Source organism: Nomascus leucogenys, chromosome 1a (assembly GCF_006542625.1).
Source record: "Nomascus leucogenys isolate Asia chromosome 1a, Asia_NLE_v1, whole genome shotgun sequence".
Taxonomy (NCBI): domain Eukaryota; kingdom Metazoa; phylum Chordata; class Mammalia; order Primates; family Hylobatidae; genus Nomascus; species Nomascus leucogenys.
Window position 1 is genome coordinate 67,724,380 of NC_044381.1, and position 15,975 is coordinate 67,740,354.

The 15,975-nt window shown below is 41.4% G+C and overlaps 2 protein-coding genes across 3 annotated transcripts in view; one reads left to right on the forward strand and one right to left on the reverse strand.

Moving 5' to 3' along the window:
• ABHD12B (abhydrolase domain containing 12B) overlaps positions 1–4,039 on the forward strand; it is a 29,724-nt gene extending 25,685 nt beyond the window's left edge. For both annotated transcript variants that reach the window (XM_003267677.2, XM_003267676.2), the window contains 4 exons: positions 915–997; positions 2,465–2,543; positions 3,144–3,262; positions 3,409–4,039. In XM_003267677.2, the coding sequence (XP_003267725.2) occupies positions 915–997; positions 2,465–2,543; positions 3,144–3,262; positions 3,409–3,436 (309 nt within the window). In that variant the 3' untranslated portion in view covers positions 3,437–4,039. The remainder of the gene's footprint in view (positions 1–914; positions 998–2,464; positions 2,544–3,143; positions 3,263–3,408) is intronic.
• Positions 4,040–4,285: 246 nt separating this feature from the next.
• The window catches only part of PYGL (glycogen phosphorylase L), a 39,904-nt gene continuing 28,214 nt past the window's right edge, over positions 4,286–15,975 (reverse strand). The window contains exons 9-20 of the mRNA XM_003267673.3: positions 15,660–15,752; positions 14,841–14,987; positions 14,349–14,512; positions 13,713–13,827; positions 12,067–12,168; positions 11,192–11,339; positions 11,014–11,072; positions 10,767–10,908; positions 8,936–9,143; positions 7,864–7,998; positions 7,314–7,380; positions 4,286–4,624 (exon numbers count right to left, since the gene is read on the reverse strand). Coding sequence (XP_003267721.1) covers positions 4,460–4,624; positions 7,314–7,380; positions 7,864–7,998; positions 8,936–9,143; positions 10,767–10,908; positions 11,014–11,072; positions 11,192–11,339; positions 12,067–12,168; positions 13,713–13,827; positions 14,349–14,512; positions 14,841–14,987; positions 15,660–15,752 — 1,545 coding nt within the window. The 3' untranslated portion in view covers positions 4,286–4,459. The remainder of the gene's footprint in view (positions 4,625–7,313; positions 7,381–7,863; positions 7,999–8,935; positions 9,144–10,766; positions 10,909–11,013; positions 11,073–11,191; positions 11,340–12,066; positions 12,169–13,712; positions 13,828–14,348; positions 14,513–14,840; positions 14,988–15,659; positions 15,753–15,975) is intronic.

The following is a 15,975-nucleotide window of genomic DNA, read 5'->3' on the forward strand; positions in this document are numbered from 1 at the left end:
CTGATTTGCGCATTAAAATAATCATTCTGGTTTTCCTGTGGGAACTGGATTATGGAAGGGTGAAGCCAGAAGCGGGGAGCCACTTGGAATCGCAGCTTAGTATAAGCAAGAGATGAAGGGTGACTTAGGCTAAGTGATAGTAGGGATGGGGAGAAATGAATGGGTTTGGGATGCAGTTTTGGAGGCAGGATTCAAAGTTTGTGAGAAAGGTGCAATATTGCTCAGAGTTTTTATCCTTTACTCCTTATTTCCAGATGAAATGGATATTTCTAGGGCATATAAACTAACTTACATGTTGACTATGTGAGTCAAAACATTGTAAAAGTGGATTTAGCTAGCATTCTATTTCTTGGATTTTGCTATTAAACAACAAATTTAGTACGTCTAGAGTGAGCATTGTTATATCTGGAATCCTGCGGTCATTGTTAAAAACTAAAATGTCTTTTAAGGCATTGGCATATTAAATCATATTCAAAAGTTTGTAATGTTCAAATTCTCTAAAATCAATTTTCTATGTATTGTATATTTTCATCAGAATTTTTGACTAATCAGAATATTCTGTCCACCAACTAAACCAGTTATGTTCACAGTAGAAGCAATTTTTAGGTTTTGCATACCACTGCTTCTACATGGAGAAGTAAGAGTTAGTGGTGCCATTTGTAGGAAGTGAAAACAAAATGTTAACAATGATGATCTATGATGGCAGGATTATGTGTGCTTTTTTCTTCCACGTTCCTTTCTTTTTTTCCAAATTCCCGACGTGCATTACTTTTTAAATCGTAAAAGTTTTTTGTGACTTTACCTTATTTAGAGAGTCACTACTCTCTGTGTTACCCTGGTTCATAGTGAAAGACTATATAACAAATGGCATAGCTATGGGGCAAATATTCATTTTTTTTCTTTTTTAAAAATAGATTTACCGGAACATTCCAGGATTTTTACGTACACTTATGGATGCCCTGAGAAAAGACAAAATAGTCTTTCCTAATGATGAAAAGTAAGTTAATGATGAAAAGACATGCATTATTACTGTATCTAAAGGATTTTAGGGGCAACTATCATGTGACTTACTGGATGGTGACATGAGACATCCTGAATATCATTCTTATTCTTAGAATATTGTTCTGCGCTTCTTAGATGGGCACTAAGATTTGGGTAAAGTATCTATGAATTTTTAGTATTTGCTATTTTCCTCATGTCTAATTCAATGACTTCACCAATTCAGTACTCTGTCTGAATTCATAAACGAAGTTGTATATCTATGGCCTATCAAGACCTTTTAAAGGGCTGGGAGTGTTAGCGTATGCCTATAATCCCAGCACTTTGGGAGGCTGAAGTGAGAGGATAGCTTGAGCCCAGAAGTTTGAAACCAGCCTGGGCAACATAGAGAGACACCATCTCTACCAAAAATTTTTAAAATTAGCCAGGCGTGGGGGCACGTGCCTGTCATCCCAACTACATGTGGGGCTGAAGTAGGAGGATCACTTGAGCCTGCGAGGTTGAGGTTGCAGTCAGCTGTGATTGTGCTACTGCACTCCAGCCTGGGTGACAGAGTGACATCCTGTAAAACAAACAAACAAACAAACAACCAGCCTAACATTTCTTGAGGCATCTCTGACTTCTAGGCCTTTTTCCCCATATAATGAAAACTCATCTACCATCCACCTTACTAACGTGACAGCAAATCCAATGACTAGAATTTATCAAGTTAGCCTGTTACAGTTAGAGAATTTAAGAATGCTTCCAAATAGTTGTTACCAATACACTTTTCTATGTCAACACACTTGAGAAAATCCAACATTCTCAGGGGTGTCAGTGAATCACTGTGGCAGAGATGGATGGCTATCAGAATTTTGGGGGGACAGGAAAGCATTGTTTGAGGAAGTAACTGGAGTGGGAGACAAGACATTCTTCATGCCATAGCCCTTTTGAATTAGCAAACTAGGGGGTTGACCAGGAAGCTAATCAGACCTGTTAACTCTGTGTCTATCCTCTACATTTATGGAGAAAAGTAAACAAATTGCTACAAAGAGGTCTCTGATTCTGTCATAGTTTTTGTTTTATTGAGGTTTTGAGTTTTGTTTTCTTTTCCAGTCTTTTAATAAAATATTTCAGATGTTACAAAATAGGTGGAGTAAAGAAGAATATAAGGTTCTTCTAACAGTGTACAAAATCAGTGTTTCAGTGCTTTTTTTTTTAGTATTTCCGAAAATTATGCAGAAGTATATTAATTAAACAGCCAGTTAAATTGCATGAGTAAGTGGGAGAGAGGGAAACTTGCATGGAGAAAAAAAGCTACTACGTGAAATTTTTAAATGTGTGATATTGTTATTCCTTGGAAGGAAGGAAAGAAATTTCTTGTAATTTAGACAGGCCTCATGTTTTGCTAAAGCTTTAACTTAGAAGAGGAGAAATCTCAATGTATAATTCTTTAACTGAATGCTTTTCTTCTACTTGTCCCCAGTGTTAAATTCCTTTCTTCTCCTCTTCTCATCTTACATGGAGAGGATGACAGGACAGTGCCTTTGGAGTATGGGAAAAAGGTAAACTAAGGGCTCAATGCTGACTGAAATATACTAGACTCATTTCACCATTTTTTTCATTCAGCCAAACTTTGATTAGAGCCTAAAGGAGGGTCTCTGACATTATAGGCGATTCTCTACACCCCTAAATAGCCTCTATAGGTTTATAAAATGGCTATCAGTGTTCTTGGCTACTTTAGCTCAAAGGAGTGTTTGTGGCAGAGCCTGGCTCCTCATCTGGGTTGTGTGGAGCTGCAAGTGTAGGGTATCCCAGGCTGCTGTGGGAACCTCTATGTCATCTCTACTGTAGTGGCTCTAAAATGGAAGATGCAGAATTTAAACAAACTTCTACTAGAGTGGGTCCATAGCAATTCCTTGTCATTTTGCAGGGGGGTTCAAGCAGGGAAGGATGAGGTTTTATCAGTATTCTATATTAGCTGAGCAGCATTCAGATCTTTAGCTGTAGAGACAGCCAACTGGGACATGGAGAGTTTTTGTGTCTCTGGCTTAATGGAACAAACTCCCCAAGTTAGCTGTTTCTGTACACTTTTAGGGAAATTGGACTAGAAAAATCTACAGCTTTGAACGGCCAGCCTTTGAGTCTCTTTCTGTCCCTTGCAGCTCTATGAAATTGCATGCAATGCATACAGGAACAAAGAGAGGGTCAAGATGGTTATCTTTCCTCCTGGCTTCCAACACAACTTGCTTTGTAAAAGCCCCACACTGTTAATAACCGTGAGGTAAGAGTTGCTTTGCTAAATGTATGTTGCCCTTCAAGGCAATTAGGGCTGCTCTGGCTTACTTAGGCCACAACACAAAAATGTATAATATTTTGCTTGTTTAGGTAGGGAAAGGGTATGAGCTGATCTGGGTCCTTTTTCTACAGAGATTTCCTGAGCAAGCAGTGGTCATGAGTCTGGGAGGAGTGGAAATCTTCAATGAAGACTTGGTCCAAACACCACCTGTGATATGTATTGTTTTAATGTAAAATTGTACTGGGCTGGTCGGATGAGCTGAAGCCATTGACTTCTCTACAAATCACTTGCCATTTTAACAACAGAGAGTACAAATGTTAGGCAGTATGGAATGTTCTCGTTTAGCTTATCATAATCTACTTTGTAAAACATGCTGGAACCTCACTGTGGAGAACCAGAATTTGGTAAAATCTAGATCCTATCTAAAAATATGTAGTTATCAAACATTCTATGGATATTTGTGAATAAGGTAGTTGCTATGGTCCAAACATCTGGGCCTGCCCCCCAAATTATGTTGAAACCTAATCACCAGTGTGACGGTAATAGGAGGTGGGGCTGAGCTCTCATGAATAAGATTAGTGCCCTTATAAATTATGACCAAAAGAGCTCTTCACTCCTCCTACCGTTTGAGGATACAGTGAGAAGGCTTCAACTATGAACCACAAAGTAGCCCTCATCAGACACTGAATCGGCCAGTGCCTTGCTCTTGGACTTCCCAGCCCCCAGAACTGTGAGAAATAAATTTCTGTTGTTTGTAAGCTACCCAGTTTATGCCATTTTGTTTTAGCGGCCCACAGGGACTAAGACATTGGTCTTTGGTTTGGACTCAGATAGCAGTGTAAGGAAGTTGCTTCTACATAGTTAAGTTTTTTATATTTTAGTTTAGTTCATTTAAATGGCATTTGAAATTTCTAAGCAGTTTTCTAATTTTATGACTAGTTTTGGGGTAAATCCTAGCAGTAGCAAAGCATCACTAGATTTGCTATAAAATTAGTTTTGGCACTCATGTAGCCCTTGGAAATTGACACTTTATTTTTAAGCTCTATTACATATAATTTCCCTCCCCATTCCCAGAGATACTCAACTATTATAGATTATTAGCTAACAAAACAAAAACCAGTGAATGTTGTAAAAATGTTCAAGCTCAGTAAGAAGCTATGTTTTCTAGAGACATTCTAGAGTTCAATTTCCATTGACTTTGTTAGATTCATTGGATAGAGAAATCTTTAGATCTGAAGGTTCCACGTTCCAGATGTCCCGGGCATATTCTTTAATTGTTCGGTCACTGGAGAATTTCCCCGAGGCAGCTATGTTTTTGAGTACCATTGTGTTCCAGGCCTTTGGATTCTGTAAACAACATATGCATATACAGCCCAGAGTCCCAGTGTGCAGTGAGCTTTATAATAAACATCAGCCAAGCACATCCAAACACATTTCATGAGGGAAAATGACAGGAATAAATTACAGTAAATTACAAATATTCTTGCTTGTCTGTTGAGAGGTAGAATAGAATGCACTTTTCTCATATTTAGAGTATAATTCTCTTAGGAATGAAAAAAGTATTTTTCACTCTAAGAGAAATCATGGATGTACATTGCCTAGTTGGCAATTCCTGCTATGGTTACAATGTTTTGGCATGTAAGCCATATTTCCCATGCTTTCTTATGAATGAAGATACTTCCCTTTAAACTATAGGGGAGGAATCATTGTCTGCTAAATGCCATGTCAAGAGACTTATCCTATGGCTCACAGAGTTTGAAAAACACTACCCTAAAATGTTAGCTATTATGCAGGCAAACAATTCAGTGACAGGCTTTATTGACCTACTTAGCTTTTCTTGTTCTTTCTGAAGGTACGCACCCTAGTAGGCTTACACTGAGTCCCAAACACTCCACTGGGGCTTCAAAACAGGGTCAATTGAGTCTTTATCCTTAATAAAAATATATCAAAATTTCATAATTTTTATATAAAAGAATATGATAAGAAAGAATTTATTTTATAGCCTCTTAATTTTGTAAGGAACTCTAAAAGTGTATTGGAAGTGAACAGAACATTATTCAAAAATGTTATCAATGCATTATAAATGCTTACGAGAAAGACTAAAACTACCATCATTCCTTAAGGTACAGCAAAACAGCATCTGAAATTTGTTTATTCAGACTTTGGAAACTTCCTATAATAAGAGGAGGAGAAAAGCCTTCTCTCTTCATTTTCTTTAACTATTTAAATGGATAATGAATAGACTTCCCAGCCATATGGGTCATGTTTACTAAGTCTCAACAATACAATCATTGTTAAGAGTAAAAAGCTGCAATTTGCACTAATGAACAAGGAAGACCAAATCAAATGCTGGGTTTCTAGATGAGCACGCTTTGGATTTGGGCCATAATTTTAACAGAGCAGACATTCACATTTGTCACAGGAAAGAAAAAAGAACATATTTTTCTTTCCTGTGCTGTTTTATTGATCTGTCTTGAGGTGGCCATTCTCTTCCCTGTGTCTTTGCATTCTTGGGGCCTGTATATGGCTTTTCTCTCCAATGTACAGGAAGCAGGTAGTGAGCCCCTGAGCTTAGCTCTAGCACTGTCCTGCTTGTTTGTAGCCATTAACTTGAACTTATTCTGGTCTATATGCCACTGGGGAACTGGCCATTATTCTATTAGAAGATAAGGGCTGTAAAGCAGCACAGGCGTTGAATGATCCTTTTTAAAATCCCAGTGGGACATTTAGGATGACTGTAGGAACTACCCTTTTATCTGCCTTGGGAAAGGAATAGAAAGAAATGTTAGTAAAACCCACCCTGGAGTCTTGGCACAGAGCTAGCCCCCTCCAGTATCCATTCCTCTAGAGTATCTGAAATTCACAAAAGTCTCTCCTATCAGAGATGATCAACCTTTTTACATATTTACAAAACACAGCTAGAGAGTTGTTTGATAAAGCGTATAACTTTGCATGTGGAGGCCTATTCACACGGCTCTACCCATCCCTTTTTTTTCCCCTCAGTATAGTATTGTCTCTTTATTCTTCTTTCTTTTTTTAAAAATTCAGTTATGAAGCTTTCTCTTTCTACACATTTATATTCTATTGATACAGCCCCCTCCATGAGAAGTCCACAAGAGGTACTTATTTTGCAATTTTCAAAGAATAGGGGTCAGTCCTTATCTTAACAAACCATGGTTTAGCCTTAGAAACATCATGGCAGGTTTCTCAAATCCTGATGGTAACCCTACCCACTACTGGGAAAGAATCTCTCAGTGGCGGGGCTGGCATCTGTACTATGATGAAGCTACTTTGGTGATTTTGATGTGTACCTCTGGTTAAGAATCTCGATGTTCAAACAGGCTCCTTGAGGGAGGGGAGGGAGGGCGAGACCTCAACTTTGCTCATGCTGTGTTCTCAGTGCCAGCACAGTGCCTGGCATGAAAAAGACACCGAATGCCCCTCTGAGGCTTTATTTCCTTAGCTTCCAGGACATGTCTGCTACGGAGTGGGTGCTCAATAAATATTGAATTATTTGTGACTTTTAAAAAACTTGGATATTAAAAAATTTACAACTGGCTGGGCATGGTGGCTCATGCCTGTAATGCCAGCACTTCAGGAGGCAGAGGTGGGCGAATCACCTGAGGTCAGGAGTTCTAGACCAGCCTGGCCACCACGGTGAAACCCCATCTCCACAAAAAATACAAAAATTAGCTCAGTGTAGTGGCACATGCCTGTAATCCCAGCTACTTGGGAGGCCGAGAGGTGAAGGTTGCGGTGAGTCAAGATCGCGTCACTGCACTCCCATCTGAGCGACAGAGTGAGATCTGTCTCAAAAAAAGAAAAAAAAATTACAACTCCTGCTGAAATGTCAAATCTCAACCTTGGCCTGAACTTGGGAAAAGTCAAGGTTTTTTTTTGTTGTTGTTGTTTGTTTGTTTTTGTTGTTTTTTTTTGATTGCTTAATGGGGATCTGCTATTTAGATTTAATTTTAAAAACCCACACTTTAAATCATAGTAAACTGGTTTTCTTTATAAATCTTGGCAATTTACTCACCATGTACAGCTGACTCACTTTATCTTGACACTTGACATAGGCTTCATAGTCTGCAAAGACTTTAAACCTTTTATTTTGTGATTGGAAGAGGAAAAAAAACAGTCAAAAGCTTCATTAATAGATATATGCTAAAATTCCATGTAAATCATCTTTTGCTTAATATCGGGCATGGCTGGTTTACCAAATTCATATTTCTGTTTGTAAGACTTTTAACCAGCCCTCAACCTTCTTATGGTTCTCACATGTGAGAATGTCATCACTTGGATGCATTTGGAAGTTGGGAATATCAGTGGAAGGAGAAAAAGAGAACCAGATTTTTGTGTGTTATTCTTAAACCTTACTGGCATCGTTGGTGGAGAATATCTAACTTTTTTCCCAAGCCTAAATTACCTGAGCAGATCACGCTAATTTATGCGGATCTACATGAGTGGGTTTAAGTTGGTTTAAGATTGGTTTAAGATTTTCTTGTTGGTTTTAGAGTTGGTTGGTTTAAGATTTTCTTGTCCCCCTTTCATGGTCCAAATAGCACCATCTTCTTATGGGAACTCACCTGTCGTGATAAAATAGCATGTTGATGATATCTTTGAAGAGGTCAGGCTGCTTGGGAGAAAAAAAGCCATTGTCAATTTGATCAATGACCAGCTTCAGCTCTGGAAGTGCCTCATAGTATTCTTTTGCCTCGTACCTGTGGGGTAGGGGTGGGTGGGTGATAAGAAAAAGGCTCTGTTATTGTGTTGTGTGATTAACAACACACTAGACACTGCATTCACTGTGAAAAAATACATTCAGAAATACTAGCATTCAAAGAAGTCATTATAGATTTCGCCAGGAGTATATATAACTTTTAACTAGATCTGTAAGTCCTTCTCCCTGTAAATTTGATTCCTTATAACCAAAGACACTAAGAACAATAGATAATGAAAACTGTAGTCAAAGATCAAGAGTCTGATGTGGTAGAATATAGCAAGGTCCATTTCAAAGCAGACTTTATGGCTCTAAATGAACATTGTATGAAGTAGATCAGTTGCTTTTTGGATCCACAGATTCTCAAAAGTTGTTGCTACTGAGTGAAACTGACTTCCAAGGGTCTGGAAGTATATTCAATATCCTCCAAATGTTGCTTCTTTGGGCAGTACTCTTTATTTTGTGCTTGAACTCAGGTTAATAAACCCATCCAGATATTAAGTGAAAATAAATGTTTCCAATTACTTCTGTACACCCGTATCTATTCTCTATCACATTTTCATCCATTTCTTTGATATCTTAAAGGAGCACTAGATCATGATTTAAATTATAGATAACCTTCTAACCAGAAACTGGTTCATCTTTTGATCAAAGTAAAAATCAAACGTATGGAGGAAAAATAGCTCTTTGAGGCCAGCTCTGCAATGGCCGATAACAAATAGTAACTCCTCCATGTGTCTGTACTTTTACTTGCTGGGTTTAATAATATTAATCTGTGGCCAGGAGGCTCTCCTGCCTCATCATGGGAGATGTTCTGCTGCCACCTCTTATGTGATCCAACTTCAGTGGGATATCTGTGTGGGCAGGAAGCCCTCTGAGGTCACATACCTTCTGGGGGGGGTGGGGTCCTGCCTAGCAAAGAGAAGCTATTCTCTCACCCTTTCTTGTCCAAAGCAGCCACATCATCTACCCTCATGCCAAAGATGAACAGGTTCTCTTCCCCGGCTTCTTCTGCCATTTCCACGTTGGCCCCATCCATGGTCCCGATGGTTAGGGCCCCATTTAGCATGAACTTCATATTGCCTGTCCCCGAGGCTTCGGTGCCTGCAGTGGAAATCTGCTCTGACAGATCTGTGGCTGGAATGACTGCAAGAAAGGTAAGTTAAAATTAGTAATTTTGTCTGTCTAGATCTGCTTGTATTGTATTGAAGCATTTATTAAGTTGGGCTGTTTTGATAATTAAAGTAATACATGCACATTAAGATAAACATTCAAATGGTCTAGAAGGCAGATCACACTCTTTCCCCTTGACTCAGGCAACCACTTTTGTCCATTTTATATGTTTATATTTCTTTCTCGAGCTATAAACTTTGAAGAGTATCTATTGACTGCGACAAACATTGATACTACATTTCTCTTCTTCCTTTTATTCCTTCCAATTTTTGTTACGGTTTTATTTTTATTTCTTCTACTTTATAAAATATATTGAAATTCTTTTTCTTTCTTTTTTTTTGGTACAGGGTCTCACTCTCTCACCCAGGCTGGAGTGCAGTGGTGCAATTACAGCTCACTGCAGCCTTGACCTCCTAGGCTCAAGCAATCTTCCTGCCCCAGCCTCCCAAGTAGCTGCAACTACAGGCGAGCGCCACCATGTCCAGCTAATTTTTAAAAATTGTTGTGGGTATGGGATCTCCCTATGTTGCCCAGGCTGAACTTCTCTCTCTTGATCCATAACATTCAGAGGGTCTCTCCAGGACTCCTCTTTGGCAACCTGAGGAGACTGGATTGTCTGTATTCCTTCTACTTCTCACCTCCTTCCTTCCACTTTCCCTGCAGGGAAATAAGCCACACGTAATTGAGGTGTGCCTGGGGCTAGACTTCTAGCCCCTGACCTTTCAGGCTGATTTGAACACAAATTAGAGCTGCCTGAAGCACTTCCTTTGACTACAAAGGTCAGGACCACTTTTCTGCTTTTCTCTGAGAGCTTATTTGTGGATTAGATGTATCTTCTTTTGCATCCCTGGGAACCTGGCTCTTTTCTCTTTATGCAGAGAGTTCTTAAATAGTAACATCAGAGGACCTAAAAACACCACAAAAAGAAAAAGCTCCCTTTCTACCTTTTCAGTTTGGGAAGTGGGTGAATACACAGTTGGGCATTTGCATGTGGATGGTGCTCTGTGAGCTTGTGACCCAAATAACCAAAGGTCCCAGTGGAAGAGAAAGGGACACTGGCTTCTTGCCCATCTGGCTGTCCCCATGTGGGAGCATCATGCTTGATGCTGAAGTGCCCATGTGAGGCACATCTAAGCCTCGTGCTTTGGCAGCCTGACATCTGCCCTCATTTATTATTGCTACAAGAGCAAGTGACAGCTCTTCTTCTCACAGGGTGACCAAAGGAATATCTGAGGACTGGGGATTTGGTGTTCTCTTGCAAAACTGGAGCTGGGAACTGAAGACCTTTCCTCTGTTTTACAGAGCGGGTTCTGAATGATGCTGAAACCTCAGGGCTGCCTCCCCCAGCACCTAGCTCTCACTGGCTTGGAAGAAAATGTACTTGCAAGTATAATCCTGTGATACTGACTCCAGGACATCAATTTCATTGTGACTTGGGTCACTTTAAAACCTGTTTCCATAGGCCCTTATTCTGCAAAAGAGTGATACCTTCTATCCTAAGTTACTAGCTCCTGGAGGTTGGCTGCCCCATCTTTCATACCATGTAATCTCTAGAGTTTGCCCTGGCCCCTGCATGTTTTGCAATGAGGGTAGTACCTTTTTCAGCAAGAGATACTCTGTAGTTCTCCAAGAAGATGACTTTCAACTTGCTTCCAACCATGGGGTCTTTGTTCACCACATCTGCCACTGAAGTGATCAGCTTTATGATCATTTTGGCCATGTGATATCCTGGGGCAGCCTTGGGGAAGAAGGTCAAACGCATTGACAGAAGGAAGCCATGATGAAGTAGAAGAATGGCAAGAGATTAGAGCCCTCAAGTCCCCATTGAATAGAATCAACTTACTTTACCACCAATGATAACTGTCCTTGGCACGAATAACTTCTTAGGGTCTTTCTTAATGCCTGAAAAAGATGGAGAAGTGGATGGAATGGAAGACAGCTGACGGTCGGGGCAGTGAGACCTATGCTGAGGCTGCTGCTTCCACCTGCAAGAGGGCTTGTTGGCTACGGGGCTGACTCACGGTTGTACATCGTGATCACATGCAGACAGTTCAAGAGCTGTCGCTTGTATTCGTGTATCCTCTTCACCTGGACATCAAACATGGAGGATGGGTTGATCTTCACTTTGTACTCTGTCTCCAGGAACTGAGAAAACTTCAGCTTATTCTCCTGTTGAGACAATGCATGGTGCCAGAGCTCTTTTGGCTTAGAAGCATTGGGTGGTCTGGTTTTTCTATTTTTTGAGATGGAGTCTCACTCTTTGCCCAGGCTGGAGTGCAGTGGCATGATCTCAGATCACCGCAGCCTTCACCTCCCACGTTCAAGCGATTATCCTATCGGGGATTACAGGTATCCGCCACTACTGCCTGGCTAATTTTTGTATTTTTAATAGAGATGGGTTTCACCATGTTGGCCAGAGTGGTCTTGAATGCTTGACCTCAGGTGATTCACCCTCCTTGGCCGCCCAAGTGCTAGGATTATAGGGATGAGCCACTGCGCCCGGCTGGGTGGTCTCTTTTTAAAAACTACAGGATAGGCTGGGCGTGGTGGCTCGTGGCTGTAATCTCAGTACTTTGAGAGGCTGAGGTGGGTGGATCACTTGAGGTCAGGAGTTCGAGAACAGCCTAGCCAACATAGTGTAACCCTGTCTCTACTAAAAATACAAAAATTAGCTGGGCGCGGTGGCGGGTGCCTGTCATCCCAGCTGCTTGGAAGGCTGAGGCAGGATAATCGCTTGAACCCGGGAGGCAGAGGTTGCAGCGAGCCGAGATCGTGCCACTGCACTCCAGCCTGGGCAACAGAGCGAGACTCTGTCTCAAAAAATAAACAAACAAAAACTACAGGATAAACTCTCACAGTGAGTGCCCAGGAGGGGACCCACACCTGGAAGGCTCACCTGCTTCACCTTGGCGAGTTCCCGGAGGAAGACATCATCACCCAGGAAGCTGTGGAGCTTCGTCAGCTGGCTCAGGTCTTTCACATAGTCTTCTCCAATTTTCTTTCAATTCAAAGGAAAAGGTGACTTCAATTTAGGGATAGTAATCAAGTCCAAATGGGCAGTTTCTGTCAGTATTTCTCTCTGTCATCTACCACAGTATAGTTCACGTATCACACAGAACATGATATAGTTTGACTCAAAGAAGAGGCTATAAAGTCTATGTGGGAAAAATACTTTTGCTAGTATCTTAAATGTATTTTCAGCAGTTTTTTAAAATTATTTTTATTTATTTATTCATTTTTTAGATGGAGTCTCGCTGTCTCCCAGGCTGTAGTGCAGTGGCGCGATCTTGGCTCACTGCAAGCTCCGCCTCCCGGGTTCACGCCATTCTCCTGCCTCAGCCTCCCGAGTAGCTGGGATTACAGGTGCTGCCACCACGCCTGGCTAATTTTTTTTTGTATTTTTAGTAGAGACGGGGTTTCACCGTGTTAGCCAGGATGATTTTGATCTCCTGACCTCGTGATCCACCTGCCTCGGACTCCCAAAGTGCTGGGACTACAGGCGTGAGCCACCGCGCCCAGCCTAAAAATTATTTTTATTTTTATTTAATTTTTTTGGAGACAGGATCTCACTCTGTCATCCAGGCTGGAGACCAATGTCGTGATCATAGCTCACTGCAGCCTTGACCTCCTGGGCTCAAGCAATCCTCTTGCCTCAGCCTCTGAGCAGCTAGGATTACAGGTGCATGCCACAACACCTGGCTAATTATTTTTATTTTTGTAGAGATGGGTGGTGGTGGTGGGAGTGGGTCTCGTGTTGCCCAGGCTAGTTTCAAACTCCTGGCCTCAAGTGAGTCTCCTGCCTAGGCCTCCCAAAGCACTGGATTACATGCATGAGCCATCACACCCGGCCAGCTTCACTGGTATTAAAGTGTTAAAAACAGGAAATCTACTTATAAGAGTGACCAGGAACCCAGGTTCTGTTAGTTATTTATATGAGCTTTATTATCCTCTTTTACTAGAGAAAACCATCTTCTATGTGAGTGTCCTATGAATACTGTTAGCTGTAACTAGCTACATAATTTGCAGGACCTTTTGTTCAAAAATTAAGAATTTCAAGATGACAGCTATGTGTGATGGCTCATGCCTGTATTCCCAGCACTTTGGGAGGCCAAGGGGGAGCAGATCACCTGAGGTCGGGAGTTCAAGATCAGCCTGGCCAACATGGTAAAACCCCGTCTCTACTAAAAATACAAAAATTAGCTTGGCATGGTGATGTGTGCCTGTAATCCCAGCTACTCGGAAGGCTGAGGCAGGAGAATCACTTGAACCCGGGAGGTGGAGGTTGCAGTCAGCAGAGATTGCACCACTGTACTCCAGCCTGGGCAATAGAGTGAAACTCTGTCTCAATAATAATAATAATAATAATAAATAATTTCAAGATGACTACAGCAGAGAAACCCAGCAGGGAGCCCTGTGTGACTGCACAAGCCACATGCTGAGGAAGCCAGCCCTGCTGCAGACTGGATTTACAAGTTACAAGTATAGTCATATGCCTCTTGCATTTGAGTCAGGCCTCCTTTCCTCTCAGCACTTCCCAGTTACCTCTGCTATGAGCTCTGCAAGTCCTGGGTTGCAGAGTAGGAGCCAGCGCCTTGGAGTGATCCCATTGGTTTTATTCTGAAACTTGTCAGGTTCTAGCTCACTGAAGTCCTTGAATCTGGAGACGGAGGAGACACATCACTGAATTTGGCTGAAACGGCAAAGGGTCCTGCACACTGGACAAAGTTCGGAGGTATATTCAAGAAGCCAAGTGCAGGCTTCTTGAAAGTTTAAATAAAGGTGGAGGGACAGGCTGACAGTAGCTATGGCTGTCATTTAAATAGAAATTCACTTGCAACTCAAAAGAATTACCAGAAAAATTCCAAAGCTAGTCACTTCCATCTGACTTCTTCACACTGACATATATACCACACTTTCAGTAGAATAGTTTTTTGGTATTTTGTTTGTTTGTTTGTTTGTTTTGGCTCCTATGCCTAGTATTAAGATGGCTCTGAGAAGAAAGCATTTTTTTCTTTCCTTTTCTTTTTTTTTTTTTTAGAGGAGAGTTTTTTGTATAGAAGAAAATACTTTTAAACATAACAAGGCCTTTCCTCATCCCTAAGTGCAACCCTGCATTTAGTAGCATCATTCCATTAACGGGTCAGTGTCAGACCCACTGCCAGAGTAATGGAGGCTCACACTTTAGTCTTCACGATGTCTGAGTGGATTTTAGCCACACCATTCACAGCATGGGAACCGACAATGCAGAGATGGGCCATGTTGATCCTTTTGCTTCCTTCCTCTTCTATCAGAGACATCCTTCTCAGACGGTCCACGTCTTTAGGAAACAAGGCCACAATTCTCTAGCCAAAGGAAGAGAAAGCCCTTGCTGGTCACTCAGGTTTAAAGCAACATTGGGATAATGCTGTTGATGTCTTAAGCAAAATCTTCGATATACTCAATATAATTAACTTCACTTCCACGGGGAGGGGTTGAGTTAGCTCTATGGAGGTGCCATCCCTCCATTTCAGCACTTTCAAAAAGCTGCCTTTGCCGGAGCCCCACTCGGACTTGAATACTTTTGCTGTATCAATGATTGAAGATGTTTGGTAAGAGGGAACACTGTAGCCATCTGTAACACCTTAAGACCTTACACTCATGAAGAGAAAAAAATCTCTCAAAATGACTTACATCTAAATGCTTCTGATTTATCTCATAAATGATTTCCAAATGTCGAGGGAGCAGCTTCTCCACCAGGTCCACGGGCCAGCGCTCCAGGGCTTCTGGGAGCACTGTGTGGTTGGTGTAGGCGAAGGTCTTCTGGGTGAGCTCCCACGCCTGGGGGAAAGGAAGGAGTCAGCTGCTTGCCCTGAGGGTGGGCACCCCACTGCACAGGCCAAACCCTTCTTCAACCCTGCCCTGCCTGCAACAGGACAATTCCGAGTGTGCATAGTCAGATGCACTCAATTCCACTAAGTTCCTGAATAGTCCAGATAATAGAAACATGTTCTGGGTGTGAGGGGAAAGCCACTTGTAAAGCTACTGATGAAGCTTAAGACAGCATTCCGATCAATCTATCTACTATCCTTACGTGTCTTTCATTTATTAAATACACAAAGATTGAGGGATAAAAACGTAAATAGTGCTCTCAGCAAGTACAAAGTATGTAAAATGCTGACTTCTAAAGCTATGGGGACACTCAATTAGCTGTCTTCTGAGGTTAGATAAATTAATTTTTAATCTTTTTCAACACAAAAATGGTAAACACAATATAAGCCTTAATACAGCTATTGATTTGTGTCCCATTAGGAATGTACTCATTTATTTTATAGTCTTACTCCCTGTAAAACTCTAAGGATGGAAAATGTCAGCGTCAGGGAAAATGTACCTTTAACTGTTGAAAGTTAGCAACAATAACTTACTTTGAAAAACTAAAAAGGGAGTTTTTGGCAGTCTTTCAATGCAGCCATTCTGGTTAATTAAAGGAAAAAGAAGCCAAACTATCCAGACCTTGGACCAGGGCAGTTTTTCAATATCCACAAAAATCCTCATCAGCTCAGGGATGGCGAGTGCAGGGTGAGTGTCATTCAGCTGGATGGCCACCTGGGTGGGGAAAGACATCAACATGAAGGCAACGGATGGCTCAGGGTCTGGCTTCTTCATCCTAACACATTTGGAGAAAGCACTGGATGATATGCCCACCTTCTATGAAAGGCTTGATGCACACTATTCCTGCTCAACGTTTTTAGCACTGAGAGAGAGGAATTAATCTGATAGGAAATCCCAGTCAATCCCTCAGTGGACCCCAACTGCATCCACAGACTAA